Raw genomic sequence first — 21,572 nt, 5'->3', positions numbered from 1 at the left:
TTGGTGGACTCTGAGTGTGATGATAGAGGTTTTCTAAGTGGAGCACAGAGGCAGGGGAGAAAACTCAGGCTGCAGTTTTCTAATAATTCTGGGGAATCAACTCTTTGCCATGTCCTCGTGTCTCTGAGGAAAGACTGGTGCTGCTCTTTGCAGTAGATCCCACAACCCTTAAATTCTGTTTTAACAAAATCTGTTCATCCTTTTTCTGACAAGAAAAAAAAAAAAAAAACCAACTTATCTGACATGGAACGAAAGGACCTGGAAATGGTTGGAAAGGTGGAGTCAGCTTGGGCACATTTCTGACTTGCGATGGTTGATTCCTAAACCAAAGTGTCAGGGTTGTGTTGAAGTTGTGAAGTTACTTTTGCAAATCTAACAAGAAATGTGAAAGCCAGTGAGTGAGCTGGCAGCTGTGAATCCTGTTTCTCAGTCCTGAACCTTCCCAGATGTTAGGATCTCTGGCAGCTGAGTTTACCAGGCAGAGTTTGTAATCACAGTGAATAGCTTAGGGCTGAGTGCTGCTGTGCAGAGCACTGCAATGCCATCAAGTTTTGTAATTTTAACCATTAATTTTTGGGTGCCTCAACCTCCTGTCCAGAAAACAGACCTTCTCCTACCTCCTCAGCTTTCTTCTCTAGTGTGGCGATGTTAGGAAGAGAAATGTATTTAGAACAGTGAGTGGCATGGGTAATAGATGCTAGGTAAGTAAATTGAGATCATTAGCATCTGGATGTGAACATTGATAAAGCTGACTGTTGTCTGTGTTCTCTCTGCAATCTGACTAAAAAGCAGAAAAATAAAGTGTGTAAGCAGCGGAAAAGCAATGATGCATTTAAAATTGTATTCATGTTTAATGGCCTCAAGGGAGATACATAATACAGTTTTTATTTTTCTAAAGAGTCATGAAACACTCTACTGTCCTCAAATTAAATAGATTGTTGTATACGGGCTACAAAAGTTTACCCCCATGAGGAGCTATCCATGCACATCTCTTTGTTTTCTATAATGGGGCAACTACTGTGAGTAAACTTATTCCCACATGTGAAGTGTTCTCCCAGGTGAGACCTATAATCAAAGAAGTGTTTTTATATAAATGGTATTCTCAGTTCCAGCAGTTCTGGTGCACACAGCCTATCCCTACTGATAACTTTATTTTATGTAACTATTTCTGCTTACATGGTAAGTTACCATAATGGTGAAAATTACTTTGTAGTTCTACGGAGAATAGCACAACCACGCATTTACTCAAATAACATATAATTATAACAGTGAATATCGCTTTTCCTTTTTCTCTGCACACAGTTTGGGATCAGAGCTGTTCTGTGCCAGTATAAAAAGCTGGTAACCACAAAGCCCTGTGATGGATGTTACAAAAGTTAGGGCTTTCCTATGTAGAATGGAGAACAGTGAAAAGGTATCGTGTATAGCTGTGCTGTGAAGAAAACCAGACTCGAGAACAAAGCGTACATAAGTCAGAAGCTTTACATCTGTCCCCTGATTTACTGTCTGTTTTTCTCATGGAAGCACTGGTTGTTGCCTCGAATCACCAGCTAGGGTTTCTTCTACTTCTTGTCCAGGCCCAATCATGGAAGCCGTAGTCAAACAGGATCTATACAAAACCAGCTATAGGTGGTGATGCCTCTAATTGTTTGGCAGTTCACAGAGGGGCATTATGCATGAAAATACTGCAACATGGAAACGCCTTGGGCAATCTGAATGGGAGCTCTCTACGAGCAGCAAGCAGTATCAGAGTAGGAACAGAAAGGTGGGGTTATTGTGTCAAAGGACTTTGCTCTGATGGGCTGTGGGGACCCTGAGGATGTGCAGCTGTAACAAGAGTATAATGAGATGAACTAACTTTGGGTAAACTCTGCCTTGCTGTGACAATGAAAAGGTTTTATAACCAAGCACATGACTGTTGCCAATCAGTTACTCTTTGCCAGGTCAAACACACGCTTTTTGGATAGCTTCCATCCCCACTGGCACCTGAAATTTAACAAGCAAATGCTTGCTGTGCCTGGTAATTAAAAGTGAAAAGTACACGTGTCCAGTGCCAAAAAGACAAGGGAAAATGGAGAGACATGTTGTTCTGACCTGCTTAGCAGTAAAACAAAGATGAGAGGTTCTGCTTTGTTGGGTCTAGTATGATGGCTTATCCTGCTCCTATGCATGCAAATAGGATCCAGCCTGGGATTGGTATTGTGGGTGGGTTAGGACAGCAGCCTTAGAGTATCTGAGTTCTTTTCCCAGCTCTGATTTTGCCCAAGCCTTAGAGTCATGATACGTTTTCATTTTCACACCTGCCAAAGAGGATGGCAGAGTGGTTTTCCTTCAGGGGCTCTTGCTCTGTATCCAATTTAGCCTAGATTTGCTCCTGATCCTCAGGGCACCCTGCAAGGTGCATCTGTGCTCCTGCACAGCTGCTGGAGGAGGTAATTAAATGAAGTTTTCTCTCCATAGGGGTTGGGGTGTGTGAGCTTGGTATTCTGTAGAAGTGTTTTGTTTTGGTATGGCAATTATAGGCAGGTATGGCTGCGATGCCAAGAGACTGTTTAATTTTGTACCAATCTGAATTAATTGTAAACTGGATATAATTAGATATGAAAAACAACAGAGGTCAGAAAGATTAACCAGGGTTACTCACTGCAAACAAGCCTGTTAAGCTGATGTGCATTTCCTTAGAGAAAGCAACGTGGTGCTGGTCCTTATTTGATGTGCTTTTGCTAATCTCTTTCCTCAGAGTTAATCATGTAAGTGCTGGGATGATATCACTCCTGTGGATCTTCAGATAGGAGGATGATAATTACTCTTTTACCACAAAACTGCTCTCAGACTCTCCTCAAAGTCTTTCTGGCATCTTCATCCTTTTTAATCTTTGAAAGAAGGAAATGAAAGAGTTGCTGAGATGCTGTCATTTGAAATGTGTACTCTTCCTTGACTAAGCCAACAGTATGTAGCATAAGCTAGAACTATATATTCTAACTTCATATGTAGTGTATGAGTGTCGTACTAGTATCTCATGCACATACATTATTCACCCTCATAGGCCAGACTTACCTTGAACTACTGGTCCCAAGTTCTGTCCAGTCAAGGCATATGTTAATTGGCTGTAGTTATTCTTAGTTTTATTTCTGACAGTATCAGGGTTCTGCTGAGGGACTGTTCAGCGTAACAGTGAACCTGGGGTTTGTGTGCTTGATCCTGGAGTACTGCTTGCATAGCAGTTTTATGCTCACATTGTTCCTCATTGACAAAAATGCTTTTGATATCTAGGCAGAATATTGTTGGGAAGTAACTTACGAAACTTGCTAACTCTCAGTTTTGAAGGTGGGTTGTCTAAATGAGTGTGTAACAAAGGTATATCAGAAAAATTACATATTACATTTCAGAAGAGGATATTCATATAAAAAGAAGAAGCACCCAAGTGGCATCCTCTTTTGTGCTCCAGTATTGCAGGAAGATCTGTTTTAGGGTAAAAAGAAATAACGATTGCTTTTGTAGCTTTTTACCCTCTACTTTGTGATGATGCTTATCTTTAACATACATTCTACAAATGGCAGAATGTCCTACAAAGACAGCGTAGGCCCTGCACGTAGTTGAACAGCAAGATATACTTTCATCTTTCTATCTCAGTGTTGGAAAGATGGGGAACCTGAAGATGGGACCCCCATCTCTGTGTCAGATTTGTGCTGTCTTCTCAAATCAACTTACTGTAGTCCACAGCTGTAGTCTCCAGCACAGCACGAAGAGTCCATGGAAAATAGTCTTCTTAGGAGTTAGATTCACCCAGAAACAGCTGTTGACATCTGGAAAGTTCAGTGATGAGCAATGGAATTCTACAGAGTAAAATATCAGTCATAAGTCCTGATGGGAAGGAAGTTCTGGAGAGAGGTTAGCATGAAGTGCCTGAAAGGTCTTGAGAGGGCCATTTGGTTCTTTGGTCACAGTTCATATAATGCAGACCCAATGTAAAACTCTCAGGAAACTCTATTTCATTGCTCAGTTTTCTATGGGTGTCTGACTCATTTTTCATTATCCAATAATAAATACAGTAGTGAAAGTCACCTTTAACACTTAAAGATTGCTTGGATTTTATGGGATTGTATTGAAGTGAGTGCCAAGGTGTAAAAGCCTTATGGTTGAGGTACTTTTATAACACATGCTTCATAAACCCTTATAAAGTGAGAGCAGTGCACTTCATCCTTTAAGATTACAGCGTTATGGTTCTGAGAGATGGTAATCTGGTGCTATATTCATTAATTAAATCCGTTATTAATGTTAAATTTCAGGCAATAAGAAGTGAAGTTACAAGAAGTTGAAACAGGTTAGGTCCAGGCAATTCATCTCTCATGAAAGCTCAGTGCATCTTTACTGCTTGACTGATGCCCATAGGTTGTCCTTAACTTTAAGGAAGTTTTTGAGCCATGTGAAGTGAGCAGGAATTCAAAATCTGAATCTAGACCAAGCGCAAGGGATTGCAAAGACTCTAATCTTCTTGGACTCAAAGATAATTATTATGTGGATGCTGTTGCCCTTCTCATAGCTGTCTTATCTGGCTTTTGAGAGAACAGGTGTCCCTCTCATCAGAGCTGTTGATGGCTAAAGAATGAGGTGGGTATGAGAGCTGAGGACCTTCTCATCCATGTGCATGCCACCCTCCAAACAGGGCTGGCACATTGTGCTAGAGCTTGAGGGAAGATTTCTTTTTTGCTTTACTTATGTAAATAGGTCTTCTCTCTAGAGCAGATTTTTGTCATTGACATCTCCCATCTTCCGTGATATGCTGGTTTTGGTGATTGGAAAGTAGAGGTTGGCTTCCTTTTGCTTTCTTTTGCTTCCTTTTCTCAGTATATCTACAGGACGGTGAGCAGGTATGTAGTACTTTCTGAAGATTTTCTATAAAAATTTTGTATGAAGTTTGTGTGCGCATTCTAAACCAGTCCACAGTTATGGAACGTGTTTTATTTTTATTTTTATTTTTTATTTTTTTTAAGCTAAGTGCTGATTTTTATGGGTGATATATTTTCTGGTAAGTAGACAAGTATTTGTGACACCAATACATTTTTGTCTCAGAAGGATTTGGGCTGATTTGGTTAAACAAAAGTTTTCTAGTTGAACTGACATGTTGGGGAAAGAAAGAAGGATGAGATTGTTTGCTGTGAGTTATGTCTGTCCTCTGTGGTACTGGCGTAGAAAGGTATCAGGTATGCTTCGTAGCTATGGTCTAAAAATGTTGTAGTTGGATATAAACCTCTGTGAGCGTAATGTAGCATGCAGGACAAGTAAATTGGAGTAATGATGTAGGAGAAGAAGAATGGGAAAAGAATGAACAACCAACAGGTTTTTAGTAAGAATTTTCAGACAGTCAACCTTTAATCTAAAGTGCTTCAGTAGTAAAGTTAGTTTTCCCATAAGAAATTTCCAGACCTTTCACATTGAACACTTGTGATGAATTGATGTTTTGAAGAAAGAAAATGATTTTTATATCTTTAAGCCTTTAAATATCATTAGATTTTTTTTTGTTTCAAAAAAGAAAAAAAAAGGAAATGGCTTAATAAGTCCAAACAAAAGAAAAGTTCTCCGTTTGAACTGGCATTTTAGCTTAAAGTGTTAAAACTTTCTGGCTTTTTAAACACAAAACTCATATGGAACTTCTGGGAGTAGTTTTACCTCTGGAAGTCCCGTGGGATCATACAATCATTTAAATGTTTTAAATCAAAATGGGAAAGCAGAAGAAAAAAAGTGTAAGCTGAGCACTTTCAATAGAGAAATCACAATGAAGGTGTGAAGAGGAAACCTGGAGTTTCAGCTTTTGCAGTGGTGTTTGTGGCAGAACTACTTTCTCAGTTGCAGAAGAGAACAATGCAGAGATCCAAAGCAAATTGCTAACATACCGCTAAGGACCTGGGATTCTTTTGTAGCTATGGAGGGTTGGGTGGTTTGTAGGTGGACTTTTTTTTTTTTAAAAAAAAAGCTGTTTTGTTTATTTCTTTTTAGAATAGCGCTTTCTATAGGGAAATGAAAATGTGACTAGAAACTCTGAAAAGGCCCACATATTAAAAGCACATTAAAAAGAGAAGAGGAAAATCAGAAGGCAGTACATAATGGTTTAATGCTATCTACTTATTTCTGGGAACAAAAGTCATTTATTTTGAACCTGTCTTCTTTATTCACTTACTGGGAGGCTTCCTGCTGATGTAGCTCAGTGATACTATTGCTGCAGATATTGTACCTATAAAACTTCTCCATGCTGATTTAAAGAGATGCACAGTGGTAATTTAAAATCAAAATTTATGTTGGTTGGCAAAAATAAAAGGATTTAATGAAAACTAATATTAATAAAAATGCCTTTTATGTGACATGTTGTTTTAAGTTTTTGTCCAGAGGTAGTTTATTAAATGGTTCAGCTGTATCCAAAATGGATCTCTGTTGCGTTGGGACAACAGAACCAGGGAGCAAGAGTGGTGGTAAAGCATTTGAATCTGATGCTTTATATACAGGTAACGTGATGAAGGGTTGGGGGTGGTTGTTCCTGTGCACTGTGTGCTGAAGGAGAAGGATAGAGGTGATGTGCCAAGCAGGCCTTTAGAGTGAAGGCAGAGCAGGGAAGGGAGCTGGGCGAAGGGCTGAGTGCCAAGCTGTAGGGCAGTCTTCAGCCTAGTGATGGTAGACAGATTCAGGCAGATACAAGCTCAGGCTTCTAATAGCTCCAAGCCAGTAGTCTGGGCTCAGCGTAGCGTTGTGCTGGTGAGATGTGTGCTAGCTCCTTACTGGTGTGGTTCAATATTCCAGGTCAAAGTCATCTTGTGCCTGGTTAGCTCGGGGCAGAGGAAGAGGAGTGTGATACCATATTGATTCAACCACCTGGATATACCCTGTGTGAAACCAGGGCTGAGGAAGGTATTAGCCCAGTGTCACAGCTGGGATTTTAATCAGAATAGCAGGAACTCATATTCTTAGTTACGAATCCTGCCTTAGTTTTATTATCTCAGCCCTTTTAGTGGTCATTTCAATTGAATGGGTTTGTGATGTGGTGTCACTTTCCTTCGTCCCCAATTTGGCATTCTTTCACAGCCTCTTTAAGGGTCCTACATGTTCTCCAGCAAATACCAGTGGCTCTTCACTACTTCTCTGATTTCCGCACCAAATATGCTGTGGCAGGTATAGGCATGACACCTCCCTTCCTTGTTCTTTCTGACTGCAACCTGTGCTTATTTCTTGTGATAAATCCACTTGAGGGATTCAGTTGATTCACTGGATATTTTTCCTGATCACGTGCTGAAAATCTCATTGTAGTTTATGTTGTTCTTGCAAAGTAATCTCTCACGGTAAAAGAATATCACTTTTATGAACTTCCTTCACCAGCGTCTGGTATTCTTCTGAACTGGAGTCCATTCAGAACAGCTCTGTATATGTCATCATTGTCCTCAGAGCTCCTGCTTTAAACAGAGATGTACCATATACCAGGCAGCTCTCTTCCTTTGAGTTCACGTCCTAAGGAGCTACCCGAAGTTCAGTCTGATTTTTGTTTTGTTTTGTCTAGTTCTTGTCATTCATTCCTTACTGAACTTTGGAGGCCAGACTATAGGCTCTAGAGGAAATCCCGTGTAGTACAAACCATCTCATCTCAAATATGTTTTCAAGGACTTCCCCTTCAAAGTAATCAGTCATGCCACCCCATCTCCTGTCTGCTTAAACTAGAGAGGACAGCAACTGAAAATAATACTTTGTATACATATAGGATTATTAATATATTAAAATACTTTTTGTGTGTGCATATATTCTACAGTGTAGCAAGGTGAAATGTAATTTCCTTTTTAATAAAGGCTGCCATTTAATTTAATATTATAGAAAATGATTAGATCTTAAAAAACTATAAATTACATTTGACAACTCTCTGGTGCTCCTTTGCTGTTCCTTATGGCAATTATAAATGGCAACACAGGGTGCTGGCAGCAATGCTCGTTCTGACTGGAGTTTGTTTATTGGCTCTTAACGAAAAGTGATTAATCTAAATCTCTTCTGGGGTGTATCCTTCGCCCTGGTCCCATAATGAGAAGTGACAGTTTCAGGCCTTTGACAAATGTCCTATTATTTCCCCTTCCAAAAGTTGTCCCATCCCCCCAGCTTTCAGCAGAAAAAAGACAAGCAATAATAAAGTAAAGCCCACTCTTCTTGCTTGCCAATACTTTTGCCAAACGCAACAAAAGTGGGGACCAGTCCTAGCTGCATGAACATGGCCTTTTTTTCTTTCTTTTTTTCCTACTTTGAGCCTCCTGTTCTTCCTTTCTTTGTGTTGGATCCACCTCCTTTCTTTCTTTGTGTTGGATCAGCCTTGCCTGGAGAAATGAATGCTAACAGAGATGTTGGGTGTGTTTTTTTTTTTTTTTTTTTCCTCCATTTGGAAACACTGGAGGAGTCTTTTGCAGGGTTGGTATCAGCACCAGGTGAGGAGTGGTGGGTGACTGATGTGATTGCACTTACAAGATCCAACTGTAGTTGATCTATTCCGGCTTTCCATTTAATCCTTCAGTAAGGTTGGCTGTTAATTTTCCTGTCTTGGTGGTTTTATTATTTAATCTTGCAACCACCATGATGCTTCCAGGGGAACTATTTGCCTGGTTTTGTGAACCATCTGGTGGAAACATCACCTTTCTATCTCCTCTGACCCATTTTTTGAACTGTCCACATACGTGTTGCAGATCGTGTGTGGATGCTTTGTGTCTGTACTCTGTCAGGTATGTAGAGTTCTGCCCTTGGTTAAGGAGCATAGGGACAGCTAACAGTGACCTTTTATCATACAGCATTAATAATTTTGTAACCTTTTGTGACAATAGGTGGAAAATCTTATCCCAAACTATCCTCTCTTTAAATGTAAGATCTCTCTGGAATAGCTTCTATACTTGGCAGTCTTGCATCCTTTTTCCTTTCTGCAGATGCATACAATTTTTACTAATGTTACCGTTCTGTCTGGCACAGGCAACGTACTTTAGATGTACATGGGTATATTTGGGGGGACAAAATGCCGTTGAAGTCTAAGTCACCAGTGACAGAAAAATATCTTAAAATACTGGAGAGATCTTTCTTCTCTGGAGCAAAATAAAATACATATTTTGTTTTGTGTAGGTAGAAGAAAAGTATCAAACTTCCTTCCAGGTGGTGGCCTTGAGGACCTGTTCTTAAGACTTATTGCCATGCAGTTGGTCTCCTGTGGGGATGGTTCCCATTGCCCACGCTGTGCAGCAGAGCACAGTGCAGTGCACTCTTCAGGCCTTGCAGTTTGCTGTGGGAACAGGTGGGGATTGTACTGTGAGGCTGGTAAGGAGTCTTTGTGAGAGGTGTTGAAGGAGCTGTGAGCTCAGGCTGGATTCATACAGGTGGCTTCTCCTTAGGAACAACATTCAGCTCTAATTTTAAAGGCCCTTCTCATTCCTTAATGGAAAGGATCAGAAACAATTTACATTATATTCACTTTCCCTTCTTAATGCAGTACTTAAGATTAAAAATGTGCTTTTTTTTTTTTTTTGTTGACCAGGGTCTAATATACTAAGGGTTTTACCATTCCTTTTAACTGATTTTCTGTAATTAAATAGCTGCTGTCAAAATTAATATTTCTCCCTATCATAATCTTGAGGTTGGAGCTCTGTGAAGCTGGATAAGAAAAGTTTACTTGGACATGCAAATGGAACAAAACTGCCTTGAATTGCAGTTAGCTGATCATTTCACAGCTAAAAAAGGCAGCTCCTGGATGTGTTCTGCTGTTGAAAGGCAGTTTCTATATTTGATTCAGCTAGTGTATCAATAACCTGCTGTGTTTAGCACAGCTCTAATTTATTTCCCACTGTTTGCCTTTATTTTATGGTGTTGGCATTTGCTTTAATGTGATGTCGTTTTCTCCAGATGTTAATAAGATGGTGTTAATGTTTCCACAACATTTTTCTTGATAACATTTACATAGAGCATGGCACCTGATAAAGTGGAATCAACCCATTCTAAAATATTGCTAATAATTTTCTAATTAAAATCAGAGGCACAAAAGCATTTTCCTCCTTGTACAAATTGAGGTCAAACACTTTCCTGTGCTTGGGGAAAATTATATGTTCGTTGAGTGAATGACTATCTCCTACTGTATAGATTGGGAGCATAATGTGTGAGATCATGTAGCAGTGTTTGCACATATACATGTGGACTAATTTCAGGTGCCAGCAGCTGACCCAGGTAGGCATTCTGTTTCCAGTGAGCTGATGCTCTCATTCATAGCTCTGCAATCTGCCAGATAATGAGCTTGAAATCTCAGGAGTGCCCTGTTGTGTGCTTTTGGAGAGAGATTTCCACGTTTGTGGAGGGAGGTGATAAACTGGAAAACACGAGGAAAAGCCTGATGTGGCACTCTAAAGTTGCTCTGTCCAACCAAAATCAGCTTGAATGTCAACATAACATTTTTCATTACTGTTGGGCTTTCTGAATTTATTTGGACGAAAATAAAATGAAATTACAGAATCACTGAATGAATCAGTAAACAGAACAGAAACCAAATGCCAAAACTACAAACTATTTGGGAAATCTTATGGGCCATTAATACTGTTGAACAATGTTCTGAATACGTCCAGCAGGAACCAGTGCTGTATGATCTCACTTTTAAAATTAAGTTCAATTTTACTTTTCCATTAACACTGTATTTTCTCTATTTTCATATTTAGATCATGCTTCTTAGTGATCCAGAGATTGAGAGCAGCATTCTCATCAGCTCTGATGAAGGGGCTACGTACCAGAAGTACCGTCTGAACTTCTATATCCAGAGTCTGCTCTTCCACCCCAAGCAGGAGGAGTGGATCTTGGCCTATAGTCTGGATCAAAAGGTGAGCAATTGATTTCTATATCAATGGTTCTTGAGCCTGGTGTTTAAAGGGATAGTGTCTAGAACCACGTGCTTCCAGAGATGGTGAAGAAATTACGGCGTGCTTTGCTGCTCTCACCTTGCAGTTTTAGGTGTGTTCAAAACCCATCTGGTGACAGAGCAAGTTGACTGGAGGGAGTGGGCTTGTCAGCTGTGGACAGTGATTGTGATGGGTATGGAAATGTCAGTAGTGGTAACGGTACGAAAAAAGAAAAGAATCTGACATTTGACATGATGTGAATCTGCTCTAAAAAATCTGGTTTGTAGGTCTTAGTGACAGCTGAGCTGTCTCTGAGCACTGAGCACTCTGAGACTGAGTCAGTTCATAACAGCTGCCTGCTGTGCACGAAGGGATGCTCGTTCTGCTTGCCAACTCAAGTTGGTTAATCTGGATATCAGTGATCAGCAACAGATGGATTCTGCTGTGCAACTCTTTAAGTCACTTCGCAGTGCTTTTGTTAGTGAGACAACTCTTAAGTCTGCTGCTTTGTCCTTAACAAGTCTGCTCTTATGTAGCACTCATCTGTCTTGAAAGACCCTGAGCAATGCAGGTAGAGAATGACTTGTAAATCAGGCTATAGAGTGTGTGCTCCACCTCTGGAACAGTGGTCCCCACTTCAGCACAAAGCTAAGACATAGACTGGATTATCAAGTTACAAATTTTAGAAGCCTTAAAGCTTGTCAAGCTTTTCTCTTTCCTCTCTTCCATTTCTGTCATCTGTAGACAGTGGAAAGTAAAAATGTGCTGAAGATACACTTTAAGTTTTTTGCATTAATCTGTCAAGTGTGTGTGTGTTCTGGGTTGGACTTTCAATTCCTACAATTATTTGGGAGGTTTTTAAAAATAGGCAGTCTCATATCCCTGCTGTAGGACAGTACTCCAAAAATTTCATGCCTCTGGTATTTTACAGCATTTCGTATGAAAGGCTACCACAAATCTTTATCCAAGTAGTTATTGAGAGTACAATCAAATAATCTACTACTGCTGTACTTCCCAATGTAACCTTTCCATCCCCTTGTAAATAGAATGCTATGGCAGGCACCAGGTGGTTTGCTGCTGTGCTACTGATGATGCTTGAGTGACATTTGCAAGCACAAAGCTATTGTAAATAAACTCCTTTCATAGTATCAAATACTTACTGCAAGAAGGAGTTAGTCAAATGTCAAATAGCTTTGTGCACTCAGATGTTCATTGTGACAGGGATTCTGAAGGAAGCTAGAAAGACCAATCTATTTGTTTGATGTCATGGAATTGTTTGATGCCACTTTTAAACAGGAGATTAAAAAACTAAAAATGGTACTGGTGTTCGTACAAAGACAGCCCTGAAAGAAACAGACATCTGGTGAGGTACACATGGATGTGAGAAGCCAGATAGGACATGCTGAGTTTGTGTTTGCAACGAGGTCCAGCTGTAGTGAATGTGAAGTGTCTGCTCATGAGTTGAAGTGCTATAGTTCTATTTCCAGTGCTTTGTGGCCTTTTTATGACATGTTAGCCAATGGAAAGAGAAATCAAATACAAAGCATGCACATCTGCTAGCATGTGAGGTGTTAATTATGCTCTCCTGGTCCAGTACTGCGGTAATGGCTCAGGAGTATTTTTGCTCCTGCTCCTCCAAACTAATGATATCTGCAGAGTGTAGTCCACCTCTGCTGTTCTCATCGGCTCAGAAGAGAGCCAAGGAAAATGAAATGCAAATTAGAAACTCCCTGAGGATGCTAGCCTTTTATCCCAGGAAATGAACATATTTATCTACCGTGTAAGAGCACAGAGGAGGCAAAGGTGGTCTGCTGCTTGTTGGTCAAATGGAAATGAAGCAATGGGAACTGCAGACTTTACATTTTTGTCTGCCTTTGTATTCAAGACCCACTCATGGTGCTTTTCTTCGGTGTTCAGAAAGATGATGCCAAGTGCTGTCTTGATGCTGATCTTTGAGAACAACCAAGGAGGCAGTGCTTTTCTCAGTTGAAGTGTTTGCTTAACATAACCCAGGTACAAGCCTGCATCTTGGCTTAGAAGGAACTGTCAAGGAATTGTCACCCTAACTCAGATCATGCAGCTTTATTGCAGTTACAGAGTTACGGTTGATATTGGGATATGGACAACGCTGTTAGAGTGCAAAGGCAGTTCTATAGATTGTGGTAGTGGTTACTGTGTGAAGACTCCAGACTGAAGTCATCTGAGAGGCCGCTGTTAAACATTCCAGTCTGTCTGGAAACAGGAGTACTGCCACAGGTGAGTGGGAACTGGAGGTCAGCCGTGACCTGCTAGATGGGGGTTAGACCAATGACGAGAAGAAAGTGACTTTTAGGTTAAAAATTCTAAATCTTTAAGTAGCTTTGTCAAGGTCTTGTGCATCTCCGTATGGTGGTTGTGGCTGTGCTGCTCTCTTGATCTTTGGAAGCCAAATCTGGATCTCACACCTTCCCACACTGCTGTGCCATGCCCTCTCTCTTAGCTATGATAACGGGGTCTTGCCAGTGGCAACAATCACTTCACCTCTCTGCTTCTGAGCAGAAGAAAGATATTGGGAGCTCCTAAAATATGTGGCCAGAGCGGCTGCAGTAGTGCTCTGAAGTTGCAAGAAGGATACCCAAAGAGGTCATGCTGTTGTCAGGGGCTCATTCTCTGATTGCAGCCTGGTTCTTCTTATCCTTCACTGTCATTTGCTTTTGTGCCCATTTTCCTGTGAGGCAGCATGAGGTTGTCTGGCACAGACTAGGTGGTGATGGGTCAAAAAGTGCTTGCTTTCTTACTTTGTGTATCCAGGTCATGGGGGTTCACCTGCACCGAAACACATCTCTTACTTCCAGGGGCAACCTGTTGCTGGGAACAGTACAGGTACCTTTTGATTTAAGTGCATGCAAGGTCAGTAAAATATAAAGTTTATCATTAGGCTGGAACCTGCTGCTAATACTCAACTACAGATAGTGTGACCACGAAGGTGCTGGTGAAAGTCAGTGGACAGCAGGAGACCATAATCCCCCACCTCTCTAAGCTTTAAAAGTATGTGTGACCTTTAAGGTCTGTTTGTAGTGTTTGTTTTGGAGACGGATTTAAACATGCAAATAAGTCTGAAAACAAATCAAATGCATACATTTTGACTCCCAGCGGTAGGAACTATTAAGGGAAGATCTAATCCGTCCTCTCATGAATGTGTAAACAAACTTGTAAATTTCATTTCACTTTGCAGATTAAAAATAGGTTTCAGATTAATATTTATGTTATTTTTATTTCAGTTTAAAATAATATGGTGTTGTAAGCAAGCAACGGTCAACTTGGAAATTCAATAGAATGAGTCTGAAAATGCATTTCCCCTAGTATGTTGTTACATACAATATAATGAAAAATCAACAGCTAGCACCCTACTAAAAATCTATGGGTTGCTGCCCAGATCAGAAGGTTTTAAAATTTTCTGTGTATAAAAATAGAAAACAATATTCATGCTTTTGTGTGAAATAAAATTATTCAATATTTTGGACCTTTCTGCTGGAAAATGTTCTTGATGTATTCTCACCTACAGTTCCACTGCAGTAATTCAAACCTCTTTTTTAATCAGTTTTATGTTCTAAGCAGACCTTCCTATTTCTAGTGAACTTTTATACATTGGACGACAATATTAGGCTATTTTTCTAGTTGATTAAAAAAAAAAAAAAAAACAAACACATTAAAAGAAAACAAACCTACATCTTGAATTCAGTCCTCTAGTAGACTTACTTGTCCCTTCCAAATCGGTGTTTTCTGCCAGTGTAGGTGTATTCACTGTGAATAAGTGGGATAATAGAGAACTTTGAGACCCTTGTGGAGCCACAATCAATACATGTCCCCTGCAGTTTGACCATGGCCAAGCCATAACAGTTTCTAGGATGTGCTGTCACGTTGTTGTTGTTTGTTTTTTTTTTTTTTAACCCACCAAACAGTTTCTTCCTACAGTCTTTTTAACTTGCTTAGGAGAATGCCCTGGAACCTCAGAACACGTGTATGTATCTATGATTTATAAGGCTTTTCTTCCCTTTCCTGAGCAAGTGATGCCTGTCTGCGTTAATACTCTAGTTGTGAATTTTCCCAGCAAGTCACTGTTATGCCACTATTATGTGTGATTTTGATCATAAGTTTATGCTTGCAACTTCTCCTGCTGGTGCTCTCTTTTACTCTCAGCCTTGATGTTCAGGCACAGCAGATGCTCTGCAGATTGACTTATTGATCTTTTTACCTTTTCTTCTGTAATGTTCTTGCAAATAATCCTGCTCCCTTAGCTTATTCATTACACAGATCTGTTTTTTTACCTATGCTCGGACTTCTGCTGCCAGTCTCACATGAACCTGGTTTAAAAGTCAAGCTAGGACTTACAGAAATCTTATGTCCAAAAATGAATTTCCTCTTCTTTAAGAGGTGGAGTGCCATACCCATCTTGGGTATCTTCCCAAAGCTTTGTGTGTCTGCTTTATTGGTACAGTAGTGCAACCTGATGTGCGCATGGGTTGGTTCTGTTAATGGCAGCCTGTGGCCCTTGGCAGAAAGTGGGCACTGTGTAAACATTATGGTCAGTTTTTCTGTGAGTCAGGCTTGGTCTCACAAGTGGTGCCTGTGTTGGCATTTATATATATATACACCCCAATACAAAGGGAAAATGGGATTTCATCCTCAAATTTTCATGTTTTTGCAGAAAAGTATGTAGGTAGTCATTTGAAATGATCCTTGTATCAAGGTGTGATGGGAAGGAGGGTATGTGAAAAAAGGTTGCTAATCACTTTTGGAAGGCATTGGACACTGCTTTATGGATTGGTGTGGAAGCTCAGGGTCCATCAGTCTAGACGTGAGCTATAGTTTTCATTGCTAATGTTCAGAGTGGCTGCGGATGTAGATTTTGAAGTGGCCCCATTTGGTTGTGAATCCAGTCTCTCCTTTACCTAGCTTTTTAAGAACTTGGAACACCCAGGTTGTCTTTCTGAATCATCTCTTGATGAAAAGTGGTCATGCTAATATTTCTAATCCTAGTATTTCAAGTGCTTCCTAATTTGTCTCACCTATTCAAGGAACCAATTATTTCTCAATAGCCTCAACTTTTCTACCTCACATACCCTTTTGGGGAATGAATCAGTCTGGAGGTGGAAATGGAGGGGAGTTTCCAGCTTGTGGAACTTAATTCAGAATGACTTTGAATCTTCTTTCACAGCAGCATGCACAGCCCTCTTGCATGAATATTTATTTAAAAGAATTAAAAAAACGAGAACAGGCTAGAGAATTAGGAGAGAGATTTAGAGCATTTCAAATCACTATTGTTAAGAGAAGAAATCTATGCAAAGTGATGCACTTCTCCCTGTCTTTTACGGACCAAAAGGTGATTGGGAAGAGGTGGGAGACTGAATAGTTCAATATCATACCATCTTAAATTCCTCAGCTACACCATTATGAATTTGGGAGAACTGGATAAACAAGGAGTTTGGCAAGCAATGACTTCTCTCTCCATAGTGCTTAGTCTTCAGGAAGAAGTGAACAAAAGGAAGGGGGTGTCTTAATATCACTTTGAACGAAGTGATAAAATGTGCAAGATAACACACGGCTGTATCACCAAATTGCATCTGGTACACAGTATCAGGTCTGGCTGGGGAGATGTCCTCAGTGTTGGAGATGTAGCGAGTTATGATCTAAAAAATTAACAGTGATACATGTCAGAGCCCTGACTATCTCGATTAGACACTGCTGAATTTATCAAAGGGAATCCCAGATAGCACTGCAACTACGTGGGAAAGTTTTAATCGCCCAGACACACAGAGCTAGAGCCACAAAGGCAGTGCCTCCCTGCTGCCAGGTGAAATTCACTCCTGGAGTTTGATCCCAGGCTCCCAGTACAGCACAGGGCAGTAAGGCAGTGTGTGTGCGTGTTGTTTGGTTTTGTTTTTTTCCAGTGTCCAGCTGGGTAGGGAGCTGCCAAAGAAATCCAGTGGGACATGCTGAGAGGAAGGCAAACCTGGATTCATGTTCTTCCTGAAATTTAGACGACTTCTTCCAGGCAGTCATCCATCTTGCCCTGGAATTCCTTGTGGGAAGCCATTTTGTGGAGGCATATAAAGAAATTAAGTCAAAATTTATACACACAGAGAGTAAGACAATTTATGTCCTCCTTCCCCGTCACAGTAGTTCAGTGAGCTGGGACAGTGAGAGGCCTCAATCCTTCTGAAGGACACCCTTGGTCCCTGTGTGTCAGGGGGTGCCTGTGCTGCAGGGTTTCGAGCTTCACTCCCCCTCCACCTGTTCTGCTCAGCTTCACTAGCACAGAGTCTTGGGGGTTGTATTCTCCTTTATTTCTAGTAAGTGCTCCAACCCCTGGTCTTCATTTATTTATTTATTTATTTATATTTTTTTCTTTGCCTCACAAAAATTTAGGTGCGTAGGGACTTCAGGGTTGTGTTCAGGTGAGAATATTGCACTTGAAGTTGGAGAGCCTAATTCTGGACTGTATGTTTCTGTGATAATGGTTTCACGATGCGGCTGTGCTGAGATTAAGCTGTGTGTGCTGCTGCATGTCTGAACTCAGATGCGACTCTAGCTCAGGCCTTCAGGTTTTCTTTCCTCAGGAACTGAGGTGTGGAGATGATGAGAAAAGATGGGCTGGTGACTGCCCCACATGGCATTTTGATATAAATCAGCAGGCACTGACAACTGTCACCTGGTCCTCAGCAGCAATCCTGGTCCTGAAATTTAGATGTAAGTGTAGTTGTCAGGGTGTGAACAACCTCTCCTTTTATCAGCGGTGACTCAAGACTGAACCTCTTGGGTAAAACTCAGCTTTTCTTAGCAAGATGTGAACATTATATTTAACAAGGTAAAAAAGCTCTTTCTGCTCCCGCATGAACCCTTGGTAGAATCACCATTTCACTGTGTGAGGTGAGAGTGCACACCGGTGCTAATTTCTCAGCTTGACTCATTGACATCTGAAGAGCACAACGGCTGTGGTTCCAGTGCTATAACTGCAATACTCAGTGCTCCAATTTATTTTGTGCCCATCACACTGGCATTTGAGCACCCTGTGGCATGAAGCTGGAGACACACATACTGCATTCTTCTTTTCACCCAGAGGAGAAAGAATTGAGGAAACTGCCATAATCACAATTACTTCTACAGGCCTATCATACTGAGGAATGAAATAATGTATGTTGCTGTGCCGTAGAGGAACACTTAGTGTTTCATGTTTAACACAAGTCTCGTTACAGTAACTGCTCTTAGAAATTCCTACCGCACTGACTGATCCGTTGTATTACACATTCATAGTAAAGCAATCCCTGCCCCAGAGAGCCTGCAATTAAACATAAAGCTGACAGACAAAGCATTGTCCCCAGAGAGTCGATAGTGTATTCAGGCACAGGTCATTAAAGTGTTTCATTGCCTAACTACCACCAAGGGCTATAACAAAGTCAGAAACTGAATCCAGATTGAGTCCTGTTCCCATGACTTAACCACAAATACGCCTTTCATCTCTCTGCCTTTTGAATGCTCTTCTGAGAACATCAGGTTCCACAAACACATCATGTGTCCTTTGCTGGACAAGCCACCTGCCAGAAGCTCTCCCAGGCAGGCAGAACTCCATCAAACAGATAAACTGAAATGTTAGTGAAGTTGGATTTTTTTAAAAATTTTTTTTAGGCACTAAACCCTTGAGATTGGGAATATTTAAAGGCAATTTATGGAAGTTTCTTCTTCAATATGGTAATGAACTGAAGAATCGAAATCACTTAACTTCATTTACAAATCATGAATATGTATCAGTGCCTTTAAATGAAAGGATGACTAAAACAGATATAGTGTTTGTTCAATTCATTAGAAGGAAGACAATTTATCAGGAGTTTTTTTTCCACTCTTAAACTAAAGCTATATGCAAATATAGGGAAATCAAGACCTTGTGCTAATTCTACTGCATGATGAATATTTTTATAATCCTAATTAGAACCAGTCATTTAGTTCAGCAATTTCCCCCAATCTAGCCAATTTGAAATTAAAATAGATGCCTTGATTACAAAACTCATTAGCAAAGAAGCACCCTTTTTGCTAACCAGTTCATTTGGAATGCACAAACTGAATGAAGTGAGGAGCACTTGTGTTGTCAATTGCCATAAGTGAAGTGAGCCTTAATTGTTAGCATTGTGAAGTATTTGTATTGCTGCATGTTTCATTGCAGTATAATATATCATTCATTAAATGTAACAAAAGCAGTTTTTAAATGATTTAATTAAGTGTTGTTGGTGCACCAGGTAATTTTTATGAAGTCAAATGTCACTATTGTTTGCGTTTGAAGTATTGATGGGCATTACTGTTGGAAAGAAGACTTATGACTCTGCATTTATCATTCTGATTATGGTAAGCCTGGCAGTTTTAATAGGAGATGAGAAATTAAATTATGCAGCATTGGCTCCACTTCAGAAATGCCCAATGAATTTTGTCCTAGCAAAATAGTGAACTTTGGGCTTGTGATGATTTGTGGTGGCAAAAAGAAAGTAACTGCTTCTGAAACTTGATTTAGCTAGAACAGACTTTCCTATTGCATTTTATTTATGTTATAGATACTTCATGAACAGGTTTTACTTGGAGGAGGAAAATATAGAGATAAATGGAGTGAGACACATTCAATGCTTAAATGTACTCTGCTGCTGAAGAAACCTGGTTTATTGTATAACAGAGCAAAGATCCAGTGTTTTATTCCTGGGCCATGCTAAATCATGTCTATACATTGATTTTTATCTGGAGCCTAAGTGTGGCAAAGGGTGGTTATAAATATAGAAAATAGAAATAAATATGAGGTAATGGAGAAGGTAGAAGAATAAGAACACCGGAGGACATTATTTATTTTTACCTCACTGCAGAGATCTGAAATGTAGCAATGTACACCTGAATTGGATGACTAGGCTGCGATAGTAGTTGGTGGTCTACTGGATGATGTTGATTGACTTCTGGGACTAAATGTAGGTAACTATTGTAGAATGAGGTACCTTGGGCTAAAGTGGACTTACTAGGGTTCAACTGTGACTGCCAAGGAAGTTACTCACATTGCTGAGATGTAAATATTTGCCTTACAGATACCTGAGAGTAAGGGCTGTGAGACCAACCCTGATGACTGGGTTTGTGGAAAATGGGTTACATGGGGATATGCTTCCAATGTCATCAAAGCAACAAGAAGCATTAAGCTTCTCTGTTCCTGCTATCACACCTATGGCCTACATTGATTTGCTGCCCTGGAGGAGGGAACAAAGTAAAGATGGAATTCCAAGTCTTTTGTTGTTCTATGTTGTGATTCATTTATGTAGATGTGAGTTACCTACTAGGCTGCTTCAGTGGAGTGAGATGAATCCAGGAGGGTTTCCCTGACCTTTCTTTTCACCTTTTATTTCTTTTTTTTTTTCCTTTTTTTTTTCTTTCTTCCTTTTTCTTTGCCTTCCGCATCGCATTTCAAAACTCTCTCAGTTTTTTCCTGGTCTGATGACACCATGAGGTCTCCTCTGTAACCTGTTGAGCAGAATTATGGATGATGATAATTTCGTCTGCAGAAAAAAGCACAATTCGGCTGTTGACTCCACTCAAATGTCTGCTGATGTTGACCATGGAAAGCTTCAGTCTAGTGTCATTTTCCATCACTGAATTGATTCAATGTGGTGCGTGATTTTAGAAATGTCATTGACTTTTCCAGGCCAAGGAACAACAGGATTAATTTTACCAAAAATACTACAGATGAAGTAATAGAAAGGAGCTTGTGACAACGAATGTAGACTTGCATGAATTGTCATCAGAAGTTCACTTTGAATAGCACTACCTATAAAATACAGAATTTAGTAGGTAAAAAAAGGTAACCCTGACCTCAGAACAGCAGCAAAATGCTTTAGCCTGAACCTACCTTTAAGATTTTGCGTAAGTGCTTTTCTGGATTAAGGCCAGAAAATGCGAGGACCTTTCCAAATTAGGGTGTAAAGTGGTTATACAGACAGGCTTTCACTATTACAAAGAGCCTGCAAAGACATACGAGTAATGTGGGCATAAGGGCTTTCAGTGCAGGGATTCTAAGTAGTTTCACCGTCTTGGATTTTGCTATTATCTCATGTTTCTGTAACAGTTTAGGACATTAAAGCCATAGCCTGGGGGTAGATGTGTCTGCCAGCGACTGAACATATGACCGTAGGCATGTAGAATTGAATACAGAGGGACGCCGTCTAATTCCCTCCGACCAAGAGTGCTTTCTGCAAGGTGGCAGTTGAAAAGCTGTTATCTTTTGTTAACCGTGAAGGGTCGTGTGTTACCCAGTAGGATCAAGGACCCAGCAGCTCCCATTACCATTAGTGATTCAGATGGCTGAGAACTGTTGGAAATCTGCCCAACAGGGACTGTTCTTTTTTGTCTGGGGAATGGGGGCGTTAATTAGCATTTGCACATTGCCCTGACAATGCAAGACCTCCCTGTTTGGAAGTGTTGCACATGAAGATGGCAGCGGGCCACTTAGCAAGACAGTAACTTTCATCTTTAACGTCATCGGAGATGGGTGGCTGGGATGGGATGGACCAGTGCCCTTGAGGGAGCCAGCTGGATGGATGATGCTGAGGGGAGAAGGTGCTGTCCTTGCCCACCACGCCTGCACCCACATATGCCTATTTGCTACATCGTCAGTGACCAAGAGCTGGGGCAGTCTGTTGG

The 21,572-nt window shown here is 40.5% G+C and overlaps 1 protein-coding gene across 1 annotated transcript in view; it reads left to right on the top strand.

The window, feature by feature from the left end:
* SORCS3 (sortilin related VPS10 domain containing receptor 3) overlaps positions 1 to 21,572 on the top strand; it is a 279,845-nt gene that overhangs the window by 136,737 nt on the left and 121,536 nt on the right. The window contains exon 5 of the mRNA XM_035547545.1: positions 10,701 to 10,859. Coding sequence (XP_035403438.1) covers positions 10,701 to 10,859 — 159 coding nt within the window. The remainder of the gene's footprint in view (positions 1 to 10,700; positions 10,860 to 21,572) is intronic.

This window comes from Cygnus atratus, chromosome 7, assembly GCF_013377495.2.
Source record: "Cygnus atratus isolate AKBS03 ecotype Queensland, Australia chromosome 7, CAtr_DNAZoo_HiC_assembly, whole genome shotgun sequence".
NCBI classification, from domain to species: Eukaryota; Metazoa; Chordata; class Aves; order Anseriformes; family Anatidae; genus Cygnus; species Cygnus atratus.
The sequence above is the reverse complement of the archived record's forward strand: the minus strand, read 5'-3'. Positions and strand labels throughout refer to the sequence as shown.